Genomic DNA, 20,558 nt, shown 5'->3' on the forward strand with positions numbered 1-20,558 from the left:
TCATTCTGCTGGTTTTGATTCAGTCTCTTCTTCAATGTCGGCACAGTTTCCCCTGAAGTCGGCCCGGGACGCATACTAACCCCCCTGTCACCCCACTCCTTCCTGCTGTCCTCTCTACATCTGTCCACATCTGTACGCCGCTCATAGCCACAGTTCCTTCGCGGCGCTAACACGAAAGCAAAGTCTCGTTCTTCGATGTCTCCTCGTCCCTTTCGCCCTTGTTCGGGAACCCCACAAGCTCAAGAAGATAACTATCGTCGTCGCGGTTAAGGTGATATCGTCCTGCGTGGTTGTTAGAGCGACAAGCGGTTCGAACACGTTCACACCCCGCATCGTATCACGTGTCACGCACGACGCCATATGATACCCGAGTCTGACTCTCCCACCGAAGGTGGCTGAACGGCGAACTCTATCCGCGGTTTTTCCCACGGAACGAAAAAAAAAATGAAAAAATAAGTAGCGAGCGCTGGAGCCGCGGGCATCATCATCGCTCCGTCGCGTCTCACTGACACACATTCCCTGCTGCCAAGTAAACATCGTTGCCGACGCCACTGAGCCCCGACGCCCCCGTCTGTCAATACATCCTCCCTCTGACAGTTATTTCGCCAACATGGCGGCGCCGCTGACGCCAATCAAAACCGCGAACTCTTGGCGCCAACCTGACCACGACCGAGGGAAAGACGTCCAAGACAAACGAAAGACGCGCACCACAAGACTTCCATCGTTTTTTCACGACGCCGCTATGAAGAAGCTGTCTCCGTCAAACCTCGCGGTCTTCCTAGTCTTCAACGTTGTTCTGGTCGTCGCTGAAGACTTCGCAGAATCGACTTTCTGGAAGTATCCTGGGAAAGCTAAGGACACATCGAAGATTGATTCTCTCGGACTGGTGCTTAGAAAACACATTTCGAGACTTCGAAGCCTGAAGAAGACGGAACTTGTGTTTCTTGTGGACAGTTCGGCGTCTGTGGGCGCTGACGATTTTGTGAATGAGTTGAGATTCGTGCGAAAGTTGTTGGCGGACTTCACGGTGTCGGTGAATGCGACGCGTGTGGCGTTGATTACGTTCAGTTCAAAGGGTAAACTGGTGAAAGAGGTGGACCACATCAGTCAGCCGTCCCAGGAAAATCACAAATGTGCACTGCTGAATCGGCAACTTGCCGGGATCAGGTACACGGGCGGTGGGACATACACGTTGGGAGCTGTGCTGCAAGCTCAGGTAAGAGCGCCTCCTCCTGTCCTCGGGAGATGGTCACAAATGTGATGATGCTTATCTGATTCCTCGTGCCACGCGTGCGGGCCAGAAATATTAAATGGACCTACCGGTTTGATTATGTGATTAAATCAGCCCTGAGTTTGAATGTGTGAAAAAAAAAGGGTGGATAAATTGAATTCGTAGCTGTTTGTAACTTCGTTGGTTGCCTAAATTTGGTATTAGTACTTTGCATCAGAACTTTTCCTTTTATAATGCTCAGTGACACAATACCGTATCCTTACGTTCTACGATCATAGCATTATCGAACTACATTTTCATAAAATTGTGCAATTAAACGCCCGGTATTTTCAGCATTTCTTTAGTTTCCTCAGTTTCGTGAGGGAAGCAAGCTACCGGTGTGTAGAACGGCGTACTGAACAACCTATCAACGGAATAACAAACATTGGTTTTGAACAGGAGATCCTGAAAAACGCCCGCGACGACGCTGCCAAAGTAATCTTCCTGGTGACTGATGGCTACTCGAACGGCGGCGACCCAACGCCCGCTGCCAAGGCCCTCAAACAAAGTGGAGTCGTTATCTACACATTTGGAATACGCAACGGGAATGTACGAGAACTGCGAGACATGGCTTCGGATCCGTGCCACGAGCACACCTACATTCTCAACAGTTTTGAGGAGTTTGAAGCACTCGCTAGAAGGGCTTTACACGAAGGTACTGTATATCCAGTTTAAAATAGAGCTTGCGGACGTATTTTAAGAAAATGGTGGCTATTTATGTCGTCTGCGTTCTTAACCTCATGCGCGTGTATTTCCGGTGAGGTGATGGACAAGCATGCATTTTACGGCTCCCATTGAAAGAAATCGGCTTTGCACGATACATTTGGGACTATGCCAAATAGAGAAAAAAGGGGCGTACGACTGAGGGGGTGTCTTACAAAGTTTTTTTTTTTTTTTTTAATGTCCACAACGCTGTCTCTTCAGCGTTCTGCCAAGCACCTCTCGATGTTTTCTTGGGATATTTACGGTAACTAGCGCAGTGCGAAACCAAAAATTTATTCGAGCCTTGTCTTCTTGCAATTTGTCTTTGTCAAGACATGCACGTGGGAGCCTACCAGGAACTCCGCGACCAAGAATGCCGCAGACTTTGCTCGGGGTTGTCAGACTGCTGCAATTCACAGGGGAAATGCAGCTGCGACGTCTTGTCCGGACACTACACCTGTCTCTGTCCCGAAGGACACTATGGAACGGGATTCCACGGAGGCTGTCAACGTAAGCGTGCACGACATGAAACGGCTCTACGTAGTTGCGACATACACTATGAAGTGCACCGTTCGTAAGTCATTCCTCTCGTTGTGTCTAGCATGCCCAGAAGGAACCTACCAAGCCGCTCCTAGTTTCGGGGATGAGAGCATATGTGTGCCTTGCCCCGATCCCCACCAGACGTCGCCTAATGGAAGTACCAGCGAAGGACAGTGCCACTGCAGACACGGCTACGCATTGCACAAAGGCAAATGCAAAGGTAACAGAGCTTTTATGGGTCAAGCTGATGTGAGACGAAACGAAAACAGACAAGAAATTATATTTTCCGAAAATTCCCCTTCAGTGGTCACCTGCCAGAGGCTGTCCCCGCCTGCCAATGGGTACCTGGTCAATCCAAGCTGCAGCATAGTCTTCAACGCGGCTTGCGGATTCCGTTGCAATCCGGGGTTTAAGCTCTCTGGGAACAGCATCCGGGTTTGCCAGCAGAACGGCACATGGTCCGGAGAGGATCCGGTCTGCGAAAGTTCGTATAACTCTCAGACGTGCATTCCTCATCGACAGCGACATTTTTTAAACTTCTAGATAATACGTATTGTACGATATTGCCTCTATGTTCTGGTACATGATGATGATGGTGATGACGATGATGATACCTGAAAAGAACATGATGTATGCCTTAAACTTTCCAGGCAAAAAGTGCCAGGTATTGAAGCCGCCCAAGAACGGACACATGACTTGCACAACGGACAGGTTTGACTTCGACACCGAATGCGACTTCGGATGCAACGAGGGCTACATGCTCATCGGATCACGGAGAAGGACATGCCTGTCAATTGCGCTCTGGGATGGACTCCCGTCGATCTGTCGGCGTACGTAGTTTCGCAACTGGACGCTGCGTGTCCATTTGGGTCACGCCATCGTGGAGGTCGTATTGCCGGATATCGGAATTGTCTTTGCGCCATGTACTGCGCGGAAAGGCTCAGCGTGGTGACTTGAAAAGGGTCCAAATGATGGGAAAAGAAAGCACAAAACCAAAGCTTGTTTAATTGTTATCAGTTCCGACTAACTGGAGAGAAAGGGACCAGGGTTCAGTGAAAAATACTGCAGAAGGACAGCACAGAACCAAATGTGTGGCACCAAGGACGGACGCGGCGATGCACTTGCATTTCGCTGGGCTGTACAAGCAGGCTATGGTCCTCTTTCCTAATTGCGCGTGCGCGGCGCATACGGCATTTGAGACGCCGAGGAGTATTGCCGACGCACATATCAGATGGCGCTTTCTCCCAGTGCCCTCCAGAGCTGTGGTGCCCTTTCTGAGAGTGCCTGAATACAAGCTCCCACTGTGTAGGGTGAAGACAACCGCGTCGTCTTCTATGATATCCGCCATTTTGTCACCAATGCGCACCCCGCGCTGCGCTGATGAGGCTGTACATTTAAGAACTTAGCTATACAGCACACTTAGGTGAATAGCCGGTGAAGTTCGATGGACAGATGAGGTTTGAAGTGGTTGGTGAAAAAGTAGAGCAAAGCATATTCAAGGGCATTGTGACCGATAGCGTCAAAATGGCGTCTTGGCAGCGGTTCTTCTGCTTCACGCTACACTGAGGAAACTAGTATTCAGAGAGAAAACAGGACAGCATTCCTGATTTTTTACCATACGTCTGTGCTCGTTTCGCCGCTCCAAGAGTATGCCGCTGAAAAGCCGTTGCAGAAAAAGTTAGGAAAGGGGTCCATTGGTATTATCTGTTGTATGTCCGCTCTCTTTGGTGACCTGTTCTCTCGTATTTCCAATCAGCCTGAAATCAAGGGTGGTTGGAAATATCGTTTTGAGTTATCTAGCCATGGGAAGCTGCAATTGTTTATTTTTTATTTTATATATACTGCACGTTATCGACTTCGTGCAGTTGCATTTCAAGTTTGCCAATCTGAAGGCGTTCGTGTACCAATTAGCTGTATCGCGATACAGCAGCCATGAATAAAGTGATTTTACTTTAACGTGGAATTCCCGGTCCAGTACATCATTTTATGTCCTATCCTACACACAAAAGTGCTATACAGTTGCATGAATTAGTGCGAAGAGAGAATTAGATGCAGAGGCATGGTTTAGGCCATCGTATCTGGCACGGTGTCTTACCAGGCCTAGCAAGAGATTTTGGATCAAACCAGATGAAGTAAACACTCGATAACAGTTTTTTATGAGCGGCTAATCTCATGTCTGAGGATCCTTGAGAAGTTTGCCGAGCTATTAGCCCCACCGACGAAGTCAAGCGCTGGTGTGACATCAAAGTCGATAACGAAATAAAATTATGAGGTACAGCTATTACAGAGAGGGAATCATTGAAAGTACACGGTCCCGTTGCATGATGATGCACAAGAGTTATCAGCGTTAACGTGTTCGGTATAGGATGCCCGAAGTAAAGACGTCCCAGATCGATGACAGTGAGGAAGCTTAAAGGAGGTTTTATCTGTCCCAGCTGTGACCTGTCCGTCACTGGTAACACCCGAGAATGGTTACCTTCAACCGAGGCATTGCAGCGAAACCAAACTGTCTGTCGGCGAGACTTGTCACTACCGATGCAAAGACGGCTTCACCTTGACCGGGAATGGCGAAAGAGAATGCAGCTCAACGGGGTCCTGGAGCGGAGCCATTCCTGCGTGTGTGGGTGAGAGGCTTTTCTCCTATAGGTGTTCACTATCTGACAGGCCTTCTAATGTCAAAATTGACAATGAAAGCTGCGGATGTCATTGAAGAAATGGAAGACACCCCCAACAACACCGAACATCCTCTGGACGTACAAATAACGTCCTAACAGATTCGTACGTCCGATGTATATCCGAGGGACGTCCATCGGACGTACGAATTTCTTAGGACGTTATTCGTACATCCAGAGGATATTCGGCGCTGTTAGGGACATAGAGGGGAGTGGACTCTTGAAATGAGAAGGAAACGCCATGTCTCTTCGAGTGCGGTGTCTGTGAGGAGGTGGAGGGGTGATGATGATTTGGTCGGGCTAATTTTTTCTCTCTCTCTTTTTTTTTCATACTACATTTATTAATAGACCTCTCCCTGTTTGTAAACAAATGACGTCATACTGTTCGACAGCGCCACCGTTTTGGTAGAGTTGAACTATGCTCGAAGCTATGGGGCGAACAAGGTGGCGCCCGAAAACCACGGTCTTGAGAGGATTACGATGATCCTGAAAGGGACGCGACCTTCGGTTCTACTTTTCTTTCAGTAGGAGGCAGCGAACAAGTGCCCATTCGTGGAAACCAGCCCTCCCCTTCCGATCTGTTTCGGTTTCGGTCTGTCTACCAACGTCATGATGACGTTTCTCAAGTAGAGGTTTATTGGGACGACGACAGTGTGTCCGAACACTACAGATCCGAGTCGAACAAAGGCTCTCTCGGACGGCGGATGAGGAGCATAGAAGCGACAGAGGCGCCGCCGTACAGGAGCGACGGGTGGCAAAACTATAGTCGCGTTCAACTTAAGAAGGAAAATAAATCTATTCCTGCATCTACATACGCCGTTTGAGATACTGCGACGCCACCACGCGCGATCAATAGGGGAGCGCACTTTCTGACGCAGCGTAGTGCCATATATGCCAGTCTAAACAGCCAATACGGAAGCAGATGCGAGTAGGATGGATTACATTATCTGGCGCAAGGAGGGAGGGTGGCCTCTCTGTGTCCGGCCATGCTATCCGCGGCGCAGTAATATTTTGAGAGCTGACGGACTAGATTTCTTTTCCTGCTCAAGCTGAACACGACTATACATATGCTCACGCATCTATATGAGGGTCGTGTACTTTTAATTTGAAACGAATTTCGTGCCTTTCTTACCTGACGTTACAGTCGGAGCGCGCGCAAGGCCCTCTTGCGTTAGCATTGTATAACACTAGAGCGTTGCAGGTGCCAGCTACGTGCCTTGCATGTCGTCAACAACCATTGATCCGGGAGGCGCTCTTCTTTCACGGCCAAACACGAGAGGCGAGATGGTCAGACGTCATAGCAATGGCGACTGAAAACCGAAACTGGACTTGGAAACATTTTGTAAGCGATACGCGGCTTGAAACAAAACCATCTGTAGTTTCGCTTTGGTCTTCATGATCATTTTAAATCGCTGTAACCAGTCCTCGAACAGGTCCCACAGTCAGACCCTCAACAAACAACAAAAACAACTTTAGTTTAAGATGATGAATGGGGAGTTTCATCTCAACAACCCCTCAAGGAAACACTTTATATTCGTCAGAGTTCATCTCGAACTATGTATTTTCGAGGTTGCTTCTTATCTGCGGGCGTGCATTTAATCTGATGCATGTGCTTCTGTTTCGTCTTGTATACGTCTGCTGAACAACGACAACCTTATCGTGGGATGATGAATGGGGAATTTCATCGCCAGGGGCAATACTCGGCAGGGGCCGTGCCGCGGTGGCACAGCAGTATGCAGGGACAATTCCACAAACAGTGCCCTACTCGTTCCTTTGACGATTTTCTGCTTCCAGACTCTGTCGCACCCACCATCACCTGTCCCGATGATCTCATTGTGGAATCTGAACCCGGCTATGGCGAAAACCTTGTGGACTGGAACGTTCCAGAGGCGGTCGACAACAGCGGTGTTCAAGTTCCTGTAACAGCGCACCCTGCCGTAATACCACCAGAGCTGTTCAGCATCGGCACGTATCGAATAACTTACACAGCCGTAGACACCTACGAGAACGAAGCTAGATGCAGCTTTCAAGTCACCGTGAAAGGTACATTTGGCTCGCAGGAGGCCCCCTATATATATTTTTTTAGAATAATTCGGAACACGTATGGTTCGAATTCGATTGGGCATTCTTGGTTTTGATCGTACTCTCCTCTTCTCAAGAGTATCGATGCGACACGGCAGTGCCGATAAGGCATCCAATCATCGCAAGAGATCGATTGCGTTGACGACGGGTAATCCTCACCATTCCTCTTGAGAAGAATTGTAGTAAGGCAGAAGGTAAAAGCGCGAACCACGACCGACGCAATGGAAGAATCCAGTTCCTTTTGTATTGTTGTCAATGTAACGGCATCTTTTATTCCGAGAGAAATGTTTGCCCTCTACCGTGTGTTCACACCGGCGACATTTCCCACAATACTCCAGCGGAAGATTCGAAAAAGCCATAGTCGTGAATGCGAGCGCGGGGAATAGACGATTTTACATGCAGCAGCGCCGGGCCAAGGTATTGCGGGATATTGGAGGGAGAGAGCCCGCCCATTCGCTCAGCCGAGTTGCAGTGGATGACTCTTGAGGTCACGTGAGCGTGGCAGACTACGGCAGGCGGACGACACGCTTCGTCCCTGAAGATACCCACTGTACCTTGCGCGGCTCAGTTGAGGGCGCGCGCAACCTCTTGTAATCTGTTGTTTCCTTCGACGTAACCACAAGATATTCCGTAGCAGACGACAGGAAAAGACGCTGACGGTGTCGTCTGCTAAGTGCGCCAGCACGCCACTCTCTATATTCCGGCATCGTGCGAATGCTCAACGTAACACAGGGCGGAGCTTCGGCTCCGTGAGCAGTTTTTGCTTTTTCTTCCACTAGAATCTTCCGGTGAGAATGTCGTCGCTCGTGTGCCCGTCTAACGCACACCTCCTGTTTATGTTGTAGATAAAGAGCCACCAACAGTCGATCGCTGCCTATCACCGCCTGCGTTTGTCGCCGATCGAAGTTTGACAGCTACTGTGACTTGGGAAGAGCCAGTGTTCTCCGACAACTCCGGCCGGTCCCTGAAGATATGGAAATCTCGCTCTCCGGGCAATTTTCCCATCGGAAACACGGATGTGGTTTACATAGCCTTTGACGAGTCGGGCAACAATGTTTCTTGCACCATACGTGTTGTCGTAAGAGGTGAGCTGTCAGCCACGCCGTAAACTTATATATATATATCCTTATCAGTTCCGTCACGTGGCAGAACACGCCTGTGTCACACCACCTGGACCCGCTAATGGCGATGCCAAGTGTTCGGACACGGACGAAGGGATGTCGTGCCTTCTGTCCTGCCATCCAGGTTACAGCTTCGAGTCTGGAAGTCAGCTTCAGTTTACCTGCAGTTCCAACGGGACCTGGAGGCCCGACTCTGTGTTTCCTGACTGCACCGGTTGGCACTGCACATTGTACTCGCTAGGGTGACATATAGCCATGCTGGACAAAAGTTAGCCATTATGCCCTTGGTACCAGTACGAATGCTATTTGGTCGTTTGCCTCCTTTCCAGAGGTCATACCATCGCGGTCCTTGCTGCTGATGGGCAACCTTTTGTATTCTGCGGTAGGAATCAGTTGTACAGATACTGCATTGCTGGCCGAAATTGAGGAACACGTACGACGAAGGCTAGTCCTACAGGTACATATTTTTCACGCCTCAGCAATAGGTGGATTCAAGGACAACGTAAACACGGTTAACTATATGGACACCGTACTGATCACTGTTTCTTCGTGTGCCGTCTGCTTTGAAGTTGTGAAACAGAAATGTACTCGCGCTACATTATAAGAGTGTACAAAAAATGTTTTGTTACAGACTTCCAACTGTCTTGAAGAGGTGCATTGCAGTATTAGGAGCCTAATAGCTTCGTGTCAAGAGCCAGGTATATTGCCCTCTTTCTTTCTTCATTTTTTTTTTTATGTAACAAAGGATACACATGCTTCCTTGCGAGCTGTCCCACCACTTTGTCTCGGTTGCTCTGGCAGAGCGATGCCCGCTCAGTGTGTTCGGTTATGGTCGGGCTCCATCGGGTTGGCTCGGTTCCTTGTGGGCAAGACGTGCGGTACCCGACAGAAGCCCGCAGAACTTGATAAGGGCAAGCTCATTTATACGGCGCCGATTTCATTTGTTTTCAATCACTTTGAGAGGAGCACGATAAGTAGCCACTTGTGATGGCCGTACAACAGATCCTGCACAATCTTTGCTGCCGTATCTTTTACGCCCAGCAACTACCTCGTAGTCAATATTAACCTTTATTACAACAGGTCGGAACATTATGCAGAGTTCTAATCAAATACAATGAAAAATAATAACTTGCACGCAGACAATGAACCCATAGGCGTACCAGCAGGAAGGATCACGCGAGATGTCAAGGTGAAAGAACAATTTGTAGACATCTCCTTTGAAGTCACAGGTAGGGTATCAGCACCTCATCTCCAAGGGCTCCATAACATCTACTGCTAGTTTCACCTTCCCAATTTAGGCAGCACCGGCAATGCGTCAGTAGACCACGACAGATTGAGGTTCGCTCTGGACCGGTTCATGATCAGCATTGCAGACGCCATTCCAGAGAAACAGCTTGACGTCACCCTTACTGAACGAAACTTAACCTTAACAGCGGAGGACGCTGCCGAGAGACAAGTGATGTATATTTGCGAAGCAGGGAGTATCGTTAGGAGAAATCACTGCAGTGAGTGCTTCTCGAGTCTTGCATGCAGTACGAAGCACTGCGGTGCTTTTAGGATAACGCTTTGATATTACGACACCAGTAAAGTGCCCAAGGGGGACGTTCCACAATACAACGACTGGTACGTGCCAACGGTGTGAGAAAGGCACCCATCAGCAGCAACGTGGCGCGACAGAGTGTCTGCCGTGTCCAGAGAGGACCTCTTCTGATCCTACAAGGGGCATCGTCACGTGTAAAGGTACTGACGTATACGGCAAGCCTAAAGACGTGTCTGAGCTGTCCTTTTGCGTCGCACCAGAACTCTGTGCACCGGGATCATATTCAGCAGTGGGCGTGGTTCCCTGTGACACGTGTCCGAAAGGTCATTTTCAACCGGACTACGGGCAGCCATCGTGTATCCCTTGTCCTGGCGGTACAAGCACGAGAACACGGGGCGCCCTGAACTACACTGCTTGCGAAGGTGGTTGTATTTCTTAAAAAGATTCATTCAGGCATTTGTAGGTAACAGGACATAGTTCACAAGCGCTTCTTGCGACTGCGTTCTCTTACAGCTCTCTGTCCTGCTGGAAGGGTTTCAAAGACGGGCTTCGAACCGTGTTTACCTTGTCCAAAAGGTTTCTTCCAACCGAGGGAGGGGCAGTCGACCTGTTACAAGTGCTACAACAGCAGCGCTATCGGTGATGCCATTTGTTACGGTAAGTGCATCGAGAACAGTGATACTGACCATGTGATCACGTGACATCCTTTCTCACTACCGCAAGATGGTAATCTCGTTGTCTCCTCCAGATATTCCACCAGATGAAGATAAAGGAGGAGAAGTGATAGAAGTGAACCAGTGCTTTTCAGGTCCATGCCAGAACGGCGGGACCTGCCAGAAAACAGACTTCAGCTTTACTTGCCTGTGCCTAGCCGGGTTTTCCGGTAAGCGTGACATATTTCCTTCGGTTTCACGCGTTCTAATACGGCAACCATTCCGTCACGAAGGCACGTACTGTGAACGTCGTGTAGACCCATGTCTCAGCAATCCATGTTACGGTCAAGCCACCTGCGAGTCTAAGGACGGAACTTACACCTGTCTCTGCCCTCATGGGTACCAGGGTAAAAACTGCGACGAGGACGTGGACGAATGCGAGACAGATCTCTGCGACAACGAAGGGGAATGTGTGAACGTCTACGGATCCTTCCAGTGTGTCTGTATGCCTGGCTTTGAAGGTGATCCTTACCCTCATGATAGAGTTCATGCTAGCGACTTATGGGACCTCTGGATGCTCGTGTGCGAATATAAAACAAACAAACATAGGTTACTGCATGGAGATGGATGGCATCTACATTAGCTGTTGATGCCATCCTGATAGGGCATGCGGGAGTCATGAAACAATGTGTGCCAAGCTACCTGTGCTAAAGCAGCGGGAGTCTGCAAGAGAGGAATGACCAGGGAACGTCCACGTAAGGACTGATTCGAATCCCCTGCAGTACTCTTCGATGCCGACTGCAGCCAATTTCGTCATGCGTACATTCTTTATTGCATTGAAATCAACTGGAATTGAGATACACTTTCGAATGGTGTTCGAAATTTCATTCTTCTCCGTTCTATATCCACTGCATCCGGGCGTCGGAGTGTTGCATAAGTCGCTGACTGAAGAGCCAAATGACTTTCTTCGTATACGTCCATAGGATTACGATGCGAGATCGACGTGGATGAGTGCTTCAAATTCCCGTGCGAAAATGGCGGAACCTGCGTCAACGTGCCAGGAAACTACCGCTGTACTTGCTCCCATGGCTTCACTGGACGTCAATGCGAGACCGCTCTCCCATTTTGTGAAAGCGAACCGTGCCAGAACGGGGCGGAGTGCATTGAGGAACCTTCGGGGTTTCTGTAAGAACGTTTTAAATATCAGTCATAATGTTTTATGATCACTTGTCGTAAGAATGCTGTCTTCTAGGTGCGTCTGCCAGCCTGGTTACCGAGGTTCGCTCTGTGAAGAAAATATCGATGACTGTTCGCCAGAAACTTGTGCGAATGGAGGCACGTGTGTTGACCTGGTCAGTGATTTCGCTTGTCTTTGTCTGCCTGGCTTCTCTGGCCGTATCTGTGAAACAGGCAAGTACAGGAATTCCGCGGCTTAGTCACCAGGCTCACGAAGGCGTCTTCAATGTTGCAGAGCTGAATTCCGACTTCCAACTGTTTTTCTCCGGCAACAGTACATTGGATGCTGCCGTCATCGATAAGTTTCCACGTCCCTTGAGAGAAGTAACCGTTTGTATGTGGATCCAATCTGATGACATCTTCAAATATGGAACTCCGTTTTCCTACGCGACGGACGCCGCCGATAACATGTTGACGCTTACGGACTGTAATGGGTAGGCATTTAATATCAGGTCACAGTCCGTATCTCCCCATTATCTATTCTTATGCCATGATACATAAGAAGGTCAAGTGGACTGCGTTCATTTCAACAGTCCTTGGAAGGCTTCCTCAACTGTTGTATTCAAGTACCTGAAGCGAATTACCAATAACAGTATCAGTATGCAGATAAACTTCTTTTCACCTCATAATCTCTCTCTCTCTCTCTTCAGGTTCGTAATCTATCTGAACCAATCAAGAGTGGTAACAGACGTTACTGCAAATGACGGCTATTGGCACATCATCTGCATCTTGTGGACATCTACCGAAGGTAGATGGAGTATTTATAAAGATGGCGAACTTCAAGGAGAAGGCGTAGACCTTGCAAAGGGATTTCAGATTCCAGGTTTGTCTTCTCTTTGCATCACGTGACAGACCCCAAGTTGCTCGTAGAGCAACTGGGCAGCACTCAAAGCAGCACTCCAGATATTAGAGTATACTGTCTTTGACCGTAGCAAATGGAACTCTGGTGCTTGGACAAGAACAAGACGGCAGAGGGTGGAGTTATTCTCTCTCTGAATCGTTCTCTGGAGCGCTGACACTAGTGAATATCTGGAATTACACCCTGACCGCAGAAGAGGTGGCACGGCTGGCAACGGAATGCGACACATATTTTGGAAATGTGATAGCATGGCCCGATTTTCTCTTCAGGGTTCCTGGACAAGTCGTTCAGAGCAAGACCGACTTTTGTCGTGGCAAGTATACACCACCTTTTGCGGCGTTTTTTCAATTTGCAACCCTGACGACTCGCGACCGGCTTTGGTGCCTCCTTTCAGGTTGCTCGAACCTAACTGCTCCAGAAAATGGTTCGGTAACCTTTACCACAACTGCTGTAGGAGCAGTGGCCACTTACACGTGCGACGAAGGTTACGTGCTGCAGGGACCGGCAACGAGAAAATGCTCGTCTTCTGGTGAATGGTTGTACAGCGCTCCAATCTGCATCGGTGAGGGCATGCCCTGCAGGAACTGGGGCTTGAGTTACCAGCGTAATAGTTGTGTCACTTCCCAGGCGTCTCGTGCGGAGTTCCTCCCGTTCCGAAGGACGGAAGGCTGGTCGGCTCAGATTTAAGGTTCGGGAGTCGGCTTGGTTACGTGTGCAATGAAGGCTTCCGATTGGTAGGTCCAGAGGAAAGGGAGTGCCAAGCGAATGGCCAATGGGGAGACGATGAGCCGTACTGCGAGGGTAAGTGTGTTCACCTGGGGTTCCAACTGGGTAACGGTAGTAGCGTGTCGAAAGTACAGCGTGGTGTCCACGAGGTAACGCAGTGCTGTTCGCTATCGTGTTATACTACCCATCGCCGCAGCAGCCACGTGGCGTAGACAGGAAACGCGAACTGCGGTTACAGCCCGTCTGCATCCCATGGGTCCCGCAGCAGTGAAGAGCACCCACACTCAGGCACAAGACCCAATGGGCCGCATTCTTTCAGGACTGACGTTCGCTGCTTCTGACTTCTTTATTACTGCATACAGTGGCGTCACTCTGGAGTGCGGTCCGCACCGGGTGACGCGACACAAAAGGGTACAGATAAAATGGGTGACGCAAAAGGGTGACGCGCCGCACCAGTAGCATGCTTTCTCTGCAGCAACATCAGGAGTCCTCTGCGAGCATGTGACTTTATTTCCTGCCTGTGGTATGATATTATGTATCGCCTTTCATCTGGTATGAAATTGATCTATTATGGGGGGGGGGGGGGGGCGTACCCTAGTGAGGCCACTGACTGCATTAAGCACCTATCGGTTTTGCAAGCAGAATCGGCTGCAGAGGACATAGGACTTCTCATTTCTTTTTTGCAGAAATCATCTGCAAAGACCTTCCAACCGTTAAAAATGGACGAATCATATCTTCGGAACGAGAGCACAAGCCAGGTAGCCATCTGGCTATTCTTTGCAGTCCAGGATATGACTTCGAAGGGAACGTAACCTGCACCGCGTCAGGAACGTGGAACATCTTCGACGTGGTCTGTCAGACCGTGAACTGCACCAATCCTCCCACTATATTGCATGGAACGTTGACGTCTGGCAGGAATTCTTCTTCGCCGACGTACCGGTGTGATCCTGGATACCAACTCAAGACGACTGGAACTCTCGTTTGCGCGAGGAACAATCTGTGGAACGGAAAACTACCCGTGTGTGAAGAGGTTATCTGTGGAAGACCGCCTTCTGTTGCTCATGGAATCTGCATGCCTTATCGTGTTGGGAAATACGGCGACGTCATCAGGTAAGCTTCAGGAGAGAAGAGGGCAAGTGTGTTACCGTTACAGTGTGTCCACGTACGTGATATCGCACGAGTACGTCGAATGCTGCTCGTCACTTCGCCTGCAGACTTGAATGCTTCTACTGTAGGTGCGACTGTCACCTTGGCTACAACGCTACCGGGAATCGAACGCTGAGCTGCACGAGACACGGAACGTGGGTCCCACAAGATTTAGTCTGCACCCCAATACGGTGCCCTCCTCTGGAAACTCCTGCTCACGGAAGCGTCACTGTCACGCTTCAAACCTATACAGGAGTTGCTGCCTACAGTTGCGATCCGGGTTACGAAATAGAAGTAAGCCATCCAGGATACGGATCCACAGCACTTCACTCACTTCAATCACTGTGGAATCATACCTGATACCAATGTTCACTTCAGGGTACAAGATGGCGGACGTGCAGGTATGATGGCCTGTGGAGCGAAGCGCCGCCATCTTGTGTGCGAGAGAAGTGTCGACAGCCGGACCCTGTAACTAACGGACGGTAACTGCTATATTAATGGCTACTATAGGCTCTGTTGTAATAAATTCGTTCAACAGCACAGCTCAACGCTGTCCGTTGCAACGATCCCTTCCCGCCGTTTCATCCCGCTTATAACGATCTCAAATCTCAAGCATAAATGTTGAGGGTGAAAACTGCATCGCGAATTTCCTCTAACGCCATGCACGCCTCTCGCTCAAAATCCACCATACGTAGCATCTTATGTGCTTATATTTGCAAATGTTGTAATTCAGCATCCTTGTAGACTGTATCCTGTGGCTTTCAGGATCATCGGCACAGAATGGACTGTAGGCAGTGTCCTACAAGTCGTCTGCAACCCCGGATACGAACTAAACGGCCCTTCTAGACGCGTCTGCGCTTTGGGAGGTCGATGGACAGCCGTGAATCCATCCTGCGTCCCTATCGAGTGCCCCGACCCGGAATCCGTACCCCATTCCAAGATGACCACTTTCACAAACCACTTGGGTAGCTTAGTACAGTACACCTGTGACGATGGATACGTCCTTTCTGGAAGCTCTATTCGAGTCTGCACTAGCAATCGAGAATGGTTTCCCGATGCTCCTGCTTGCAACCCTGTACAGTGTGGACTTCCACCTCTGGTAAGTGCTTGTTCCAGCGAGCTTGGATACATGGCACACGCATACAGTGGCACTAACTGACAAGGGCCTTACCTCTTTAATAGGTGCAGTACGCCAGTGTTGCATTTGATGGCACCACTTTTGGTATGACAGCTCAGTACAGCTGCAAAGATGGATTCAACTTGAATGACTCTGGTCAGAAGAGCTGCGCAGCGAACGGTAGATGGAGCTCGGAGCGCGTCGAGTGCAAGATGGTTTCGTGTCCCCAACCCAACGTGTCTGCCAACACGCATCTCACCTACACCGACACTAGGTGTGTTTGTATAAAGGATCACAAAAATGTCGGCCAGTCACCCATCGTACGCCAATATTCTTTACAGATACGGATCAGCGGTGGAATATTACTGCAATGGCGAGTTTGTCCTCAACGGACCACAGCAGAGGTTATGCCTCGCTAACGGGTCATGGGCTCACAGTGCGCCGACGTGCGAGCCAATGCCATGTCCAGGACTGACCACACCTGACCACGGAAACATCACATACATGGCTCCCGCAGCTTTAGTATCATGCAGCTCCGGATACCAGCTCGTGGGATCAGGAGTTCTTAGGTAGCGGCTGTTGGAGGTTCACGTGACTGACTTGCGGCCGAATGCAGATATGGCTTTACTGTACACGAGATCGTTATGCGCATGCAAAGGTCTTCCTGCGGCCATGAAAGGCGATGTGTGCGTGTGCTGTGGTAGACGTGTTCTGCTGTAACACGCCTCGTAATAGGTGACGCGCATGGTTATTTTCTCACACACACTCTAAGAAAAAAAAGGAGTAAAACGGGGAGTAATTGCAGCTTCTACTCCCCTAGTCTGCAATTACTCCCCATTTTAGTCCCCTAACCCAACATTTACTCCCCAGGACTGCCAATTGTCACTAAACTTCGCGAATGGTCTCCTGAATGCAACAGTCTACGTAAATGTGTGCTCTTGGTCAATTTGAACGACATAAGGCTGTATAACTGAGACAACGTAGCAATTTTCCACCCACACAGAGTAAGAAACAGTTAGCGCATCTTTCTTCGCAAATTGTGCCCTAGTATGGCGCAAGATTTGATATCACTCGATATATCACGGTTGACGGTTTGCTTCAAAGTATTTTGATGCATGCGCACCAATTATGTACCTGGGACTCTTACAACAGCGCGTGAAATGCGGTCTTCACTCCGTGACATTCATTTACTCCCGAAAGGGACTATTTTTTGTGGCAATGCAATTACTCCCCAAAAGGAGTAAAAGTACTCCCTTTTTTCTTAGAGTGCAGTAGGATCTTGTTGGGACCCTATTCTCGTCAAAGTAACCGACCTCGATTACTGTGTGTCTCGCCTGTCGTCATTGGCCGTTACGTGAAGAAGGCGTGAAGGACAGAGATGTGCCCTCAACCGATAGAGACCAAGAACCGATCAAGAACGCGCCCTCAACCAATAGTGGAGCACTTGATCCCGCACCCTTCACGATTTATCTCCGTTATCACGAATATTACAGGATCAAGAGCTCGACTACTGGTTGAGGGCGCGTGACATTCATTACTGTTATTCACGCGTTTTGCACGTAACGACCAATGACAGACGAGGCACAAGGAAATTCGAGGTCGATAACTTTGACGAGAATAGGGCCCTTGACGAAATTCTTACACTTAGATACAGCCGATGTCGCTTAACCACTACGTCTGGGCATCGTTGGCCAGGTACCATAAATCCGTTGCATATGATGATTCGTTATACATATGTAACTGCTTTCACGAGGCTTACCCATATCCGTAAACGATACCGAAATGCGCTGACTGGATTATATATTTCAATCGTATTTACGTTCCCGTTAACGACGTTCCTCTCAAAACACTCTGTGCAGATGCTACAGAGATGGAACATGGAGCAGTCCTTCCCCGAAGTGCATCCCGAGGAAGTGTTCGCTGAAAATGACTATCCCTCATGGAAAGCTCGTAGAAGACCCCAAAACAGGATTTGTGAAGCTCGTCTGCGAAATGGGCTACAAAGTGAAAGGGAAAAAACGTTGGAACTGCCTGCGAAACGGCACTTGGGTCGGACCTTCCAAGTCCGACTGCATCGCTGTTCAGTGTCCCGCGCCAAAACCGCTGTTGCATGGGCAAGTTCTCGGAGCGTTACACACGTACGTATGCGAACTAAATATGGTACACATTAAGGACGCCAGGGTAAAGTTTCATCTCACAAAATAGCGCTCTGGTGGCCAGATCAGTTCACCTCAGCATCAGAACAGTTGACGACATACAAATACATCAACCTGTCGTTGGCATTGGGTCTCGAGCATGGAAATAATTTGTATAGTTACGTATTCTCTGCTTGATCAGCTAGTTATAAAGAGGCAGTGAAATGCTCCTGCGTTAATTTTTCCGTTTTTTGGCTGTGGCGTATTGTGCAATAAAGGACATGAGTTCTTGCACAGCAACGAGCGCGGCTGACCTGTGGCGGGAAGCCCCTCATCTGCACTCTTTCTATAGAAACCCCTCACCCCTTCAAAGAGCGTGGAAGTGAACGAGGGAAGTCGACGTCACTTCGTGACGTTCGCAGTCCTAATGGGAGGGCTAGAGTCTAGGGAGGGCCAATCAGGTGACTCGTGACCACGACCTACTAGATTATAGCGACCACGTCATATGCACCCCTCCCCAGCGCCGCATTTGGAGGCTAGCGGTGGCGCCACTCATCGGCCCGTTTATGGCTTCCTCCATTGCTATAATACCTTGTACTTCCAGCTTACCCGCTCAGGAGTTTCGTACAAGCCGTGCACGTCCCACGGAAGATGTGTTCTTGCTAAAAGTTGTAAATTGATGATCATCATCATTCTACGAGTTTTCATTGGAACTGTTTCGCTGTCGTCTGCTACGATCGTGTGTCTGCTTCTGTAGGTTCAAAATTCAGATTTCCGTTATCCAATCATGAAGGCAGATCTCGCGGGCCAGCGGGCCGATGCGTAGCGCCCCTAGCGGATAGTGCAGACATAATGCAGATGGCCTGATTTAAAAAGGATTAGGCGCAACTGAACCTGAACCATAGTCCGGCAGGATCGAAGCGCCGCAGCAGTAGCAGATAAAAGTTCCGGTGGCCAATGAGAGCTTACGGTTGCTCCCCACGCGCATCACTCAGGTCTGCCGACCACACACGAGGAGATCGTGCTGTGCCAATGGCAGCTTCCTCCGGGCGTTTTTGTAAATTTGATTGCGCAGTGACAATGGAGCATGCAGCGAAAATATTGCGAATGGTGGCACCTGCTGGACTGCTTGATGGGTGAGACAGTTTCTAGCCACGTTAAATGTCACTTCCATGCTCCTTTAACAACGAAGCCGTTACACGTAATTACAAAGAAAAATAATCCAAGTTTTGTTACATTTCAAAGCCTGCCTTGTTTCGGCGCTGAAAAAGGAACTTAGGTAAATTGTTACTGCAAGGAATGACTGTTGACCGCTTTTGATTCAATGAAGATTTTTGTATAAGTGTGTACTCATGCACAGAGCTAGCTTCCTTGGTCAGCAACTCCCCTCCTATCAAAAGAGGGCACAAAAGGTGCAAAATCAGGCATTGGTGTTTGTGCAGTGCATCATAGCTGCGATTCGCCCTGGTCATGCAGCCAAGCACTTCTGTGTTTGTCATTCTGCAGGAACAATGGCTGCCATTTGCCTTCTGTGATATCAAAACAGAGTGCCTTAACACTTAGTAGATTTCCAGCATCCTATATAAAAAAATTATACTCATAATATTTATTTATCTTCCTGTTCCAGCTTTTCCAGCGTGATTCACTACCTCTGTGATGCGGGATATCGTCTGAAAGGTGACACTAAACGGACCTGCCTCAAGAACGGAAGATGGAGTCACAAAGCGCCGAAATGCGAAACGGTCACGTGCCTCCTGCCGGACATTCCAGAATTTTCCAAAATCCTTCCGAGAAATACGTCGTCTGATGTGTTCCATCCAGGCGACAACCTATCTGTCACTTGCGATCATGGGTACGAGTACGAAAACGGCAACACGACGATCAACGTAAGATGCGACCACAGCGAAGACTGGTTACCAAAGTTGCCAAACTGCGTGCCTGTGAAATGCACACTGCAGGTCGTCCAACACGGAGCGGTGACACTGAGAAGGAATTCAAGCGCTGCCTTCGACAGCCCTCAAGCGTATTATAATGACATAGCTGCCTTGAAATGTTTGACCGGATATCAACCCGCTTACGGAAGCGAAGCACGATGCCAGCATCGTGGGATGTGGTCCGTGGATCTGAGTTGCGTCGTGGTTACTTGTCCCGAGCCAGATACATTGGAAGGTGGCATCGCGGACTTCACGTCTCTCGTTGTGGGTTCCACGGTAAGGTACGCCTGTATCGGCGGACTGCTCCTGGAAGGTTCCTCAACCAGGACCTGCGCGGAGGATGGGCGGTGGACACCAGGGATGCCGGAATGCCAACCTATTCGGTGTCCACCGCCCGACACCATCCCGTCTGGACGTGTCACTTATACGGACTTAAAAGTTGGGAGCACGGCGGAGTACTCGTGTACCTCTGGGCACTTCCTCGTCGGACAGCTGACCACAAAGTGTTCGAAGGACGGCAGATGGGAAGGACGACGGCCGTTCTGCGAACCTGTCTGACCGACAGCACCCGCGTTCGTGAAGATGTGGACCTGCAAGGGGATTAGCCTCAGAGCGAGCGCTACGATTGGCTACGTCTTTATCGTTAGACCAATCACGGTGCAGGCCCTAAAGGGATGCGCATCATGAGAGCTATGCAAGATAATAGGCGAAAGGTTCAAGAACCACGTGGAAAAATAAATGTACGAACAGTTACTTTACAAAATCTCAGAAGACTGCAGGTTATGTAAGCTATTCCAGTAAAATGGAATACGTCCATTTTGATAC

General features: G+C 49.3%; 1 protein-coding gene across 1 annotated transcript; it reads left to right on the plus strand.

Moving 5' to 3' along the window:
* Positions 1-482: 482 nt before the first annotated feature.
* LOC135390767 (sushi, von Willebrand factor type A, EGF and pentraxin domain-containing protein 1-like) lies at positions 483-20,555 on the plus strand. The gene is made up of 34 exons (XM_064620645.1): positions 483-1,216; positions 1,670-1,925; positions 2,306-2,482; positions 2,574-2,732; positions 2,817-2,996; positions 3,163-3,342; positions 4,948-5,136; positions 6,979-7,227; positions 8,112-8,351; positions 8,416-8,601; positions 8,717-8,844; positions 9,019-9,085; positions 9,527-9,616; positions 9,686-9,892; positions 9,972-10,127; positions 10,188-10,349; positions 10,441-10,584; positions 10,676-10,810; positions 10,874-11,101; positions 11,564-11,765; positions 11,833-11,990; positions 12,052-12,250; positions 12,467-12,639; positions 12,749-12,988; positions 13,070-13,237; positions 13,303-13,476; positions 14,088-14,511; positions 14,637-14,841; positions 14,926-15,029; positions 15,313-15,646; positions 15,730-15,938; positions 16,006-16,233; positions 17,524-17,802; positions 19,427-20,555. Exons 1-34 carry the CDS (start codon positions 611-613, stop codon positions 20,289-20,291), a joined length of 7,701 nt encoding a protein of 2,566 aa, XP_064476715.1. The 5' UTR covers positions 483-610; the 3' UTR covers positions 20,292-20,555.
* The last annotated feature ends 3 nt before the right edge of the window (positions 20,556-20,558 follow it).

The sequence above is a fragment of the Ornithodoros turicata genome, chromosome 4, assembly GCF_037126465.1.
Source record: "Ornithodoros turicata isolate Travis chromosome 4, ASM3712646v1, whole genome shotgun sequence".
Classification (NCBI taxonomy): Eukaryota; Metazoa; Arthropoda; class Arachnida; order Ixodida; family Argasidae; genus Ornithodoros; species Ornithodoros turicata.

Coding starts and splice junctions, on each gene's coding strand:
- LOC135390767 (XM_064620645.1), top strand. CDS start 611: ATGGCGGCGCCGCTGACGCCAATCAAAACCGCGAACTCTTGGCGCCAA. Junction 12,640..12,748: donor AAAGGGATTTCAGATTCCAG/GTTTGTCTTCTC, acceptor CTTTGACCGTAG/CAAATGGAACTCTGGTGCTT. Junction 12,989..13,069: donor CAAGACCGACTTTTGTCGTG/GCAAGTATACAC, acceptor GCCTCCTTTCAG/GTTGCTCGAACCTAACTGCT.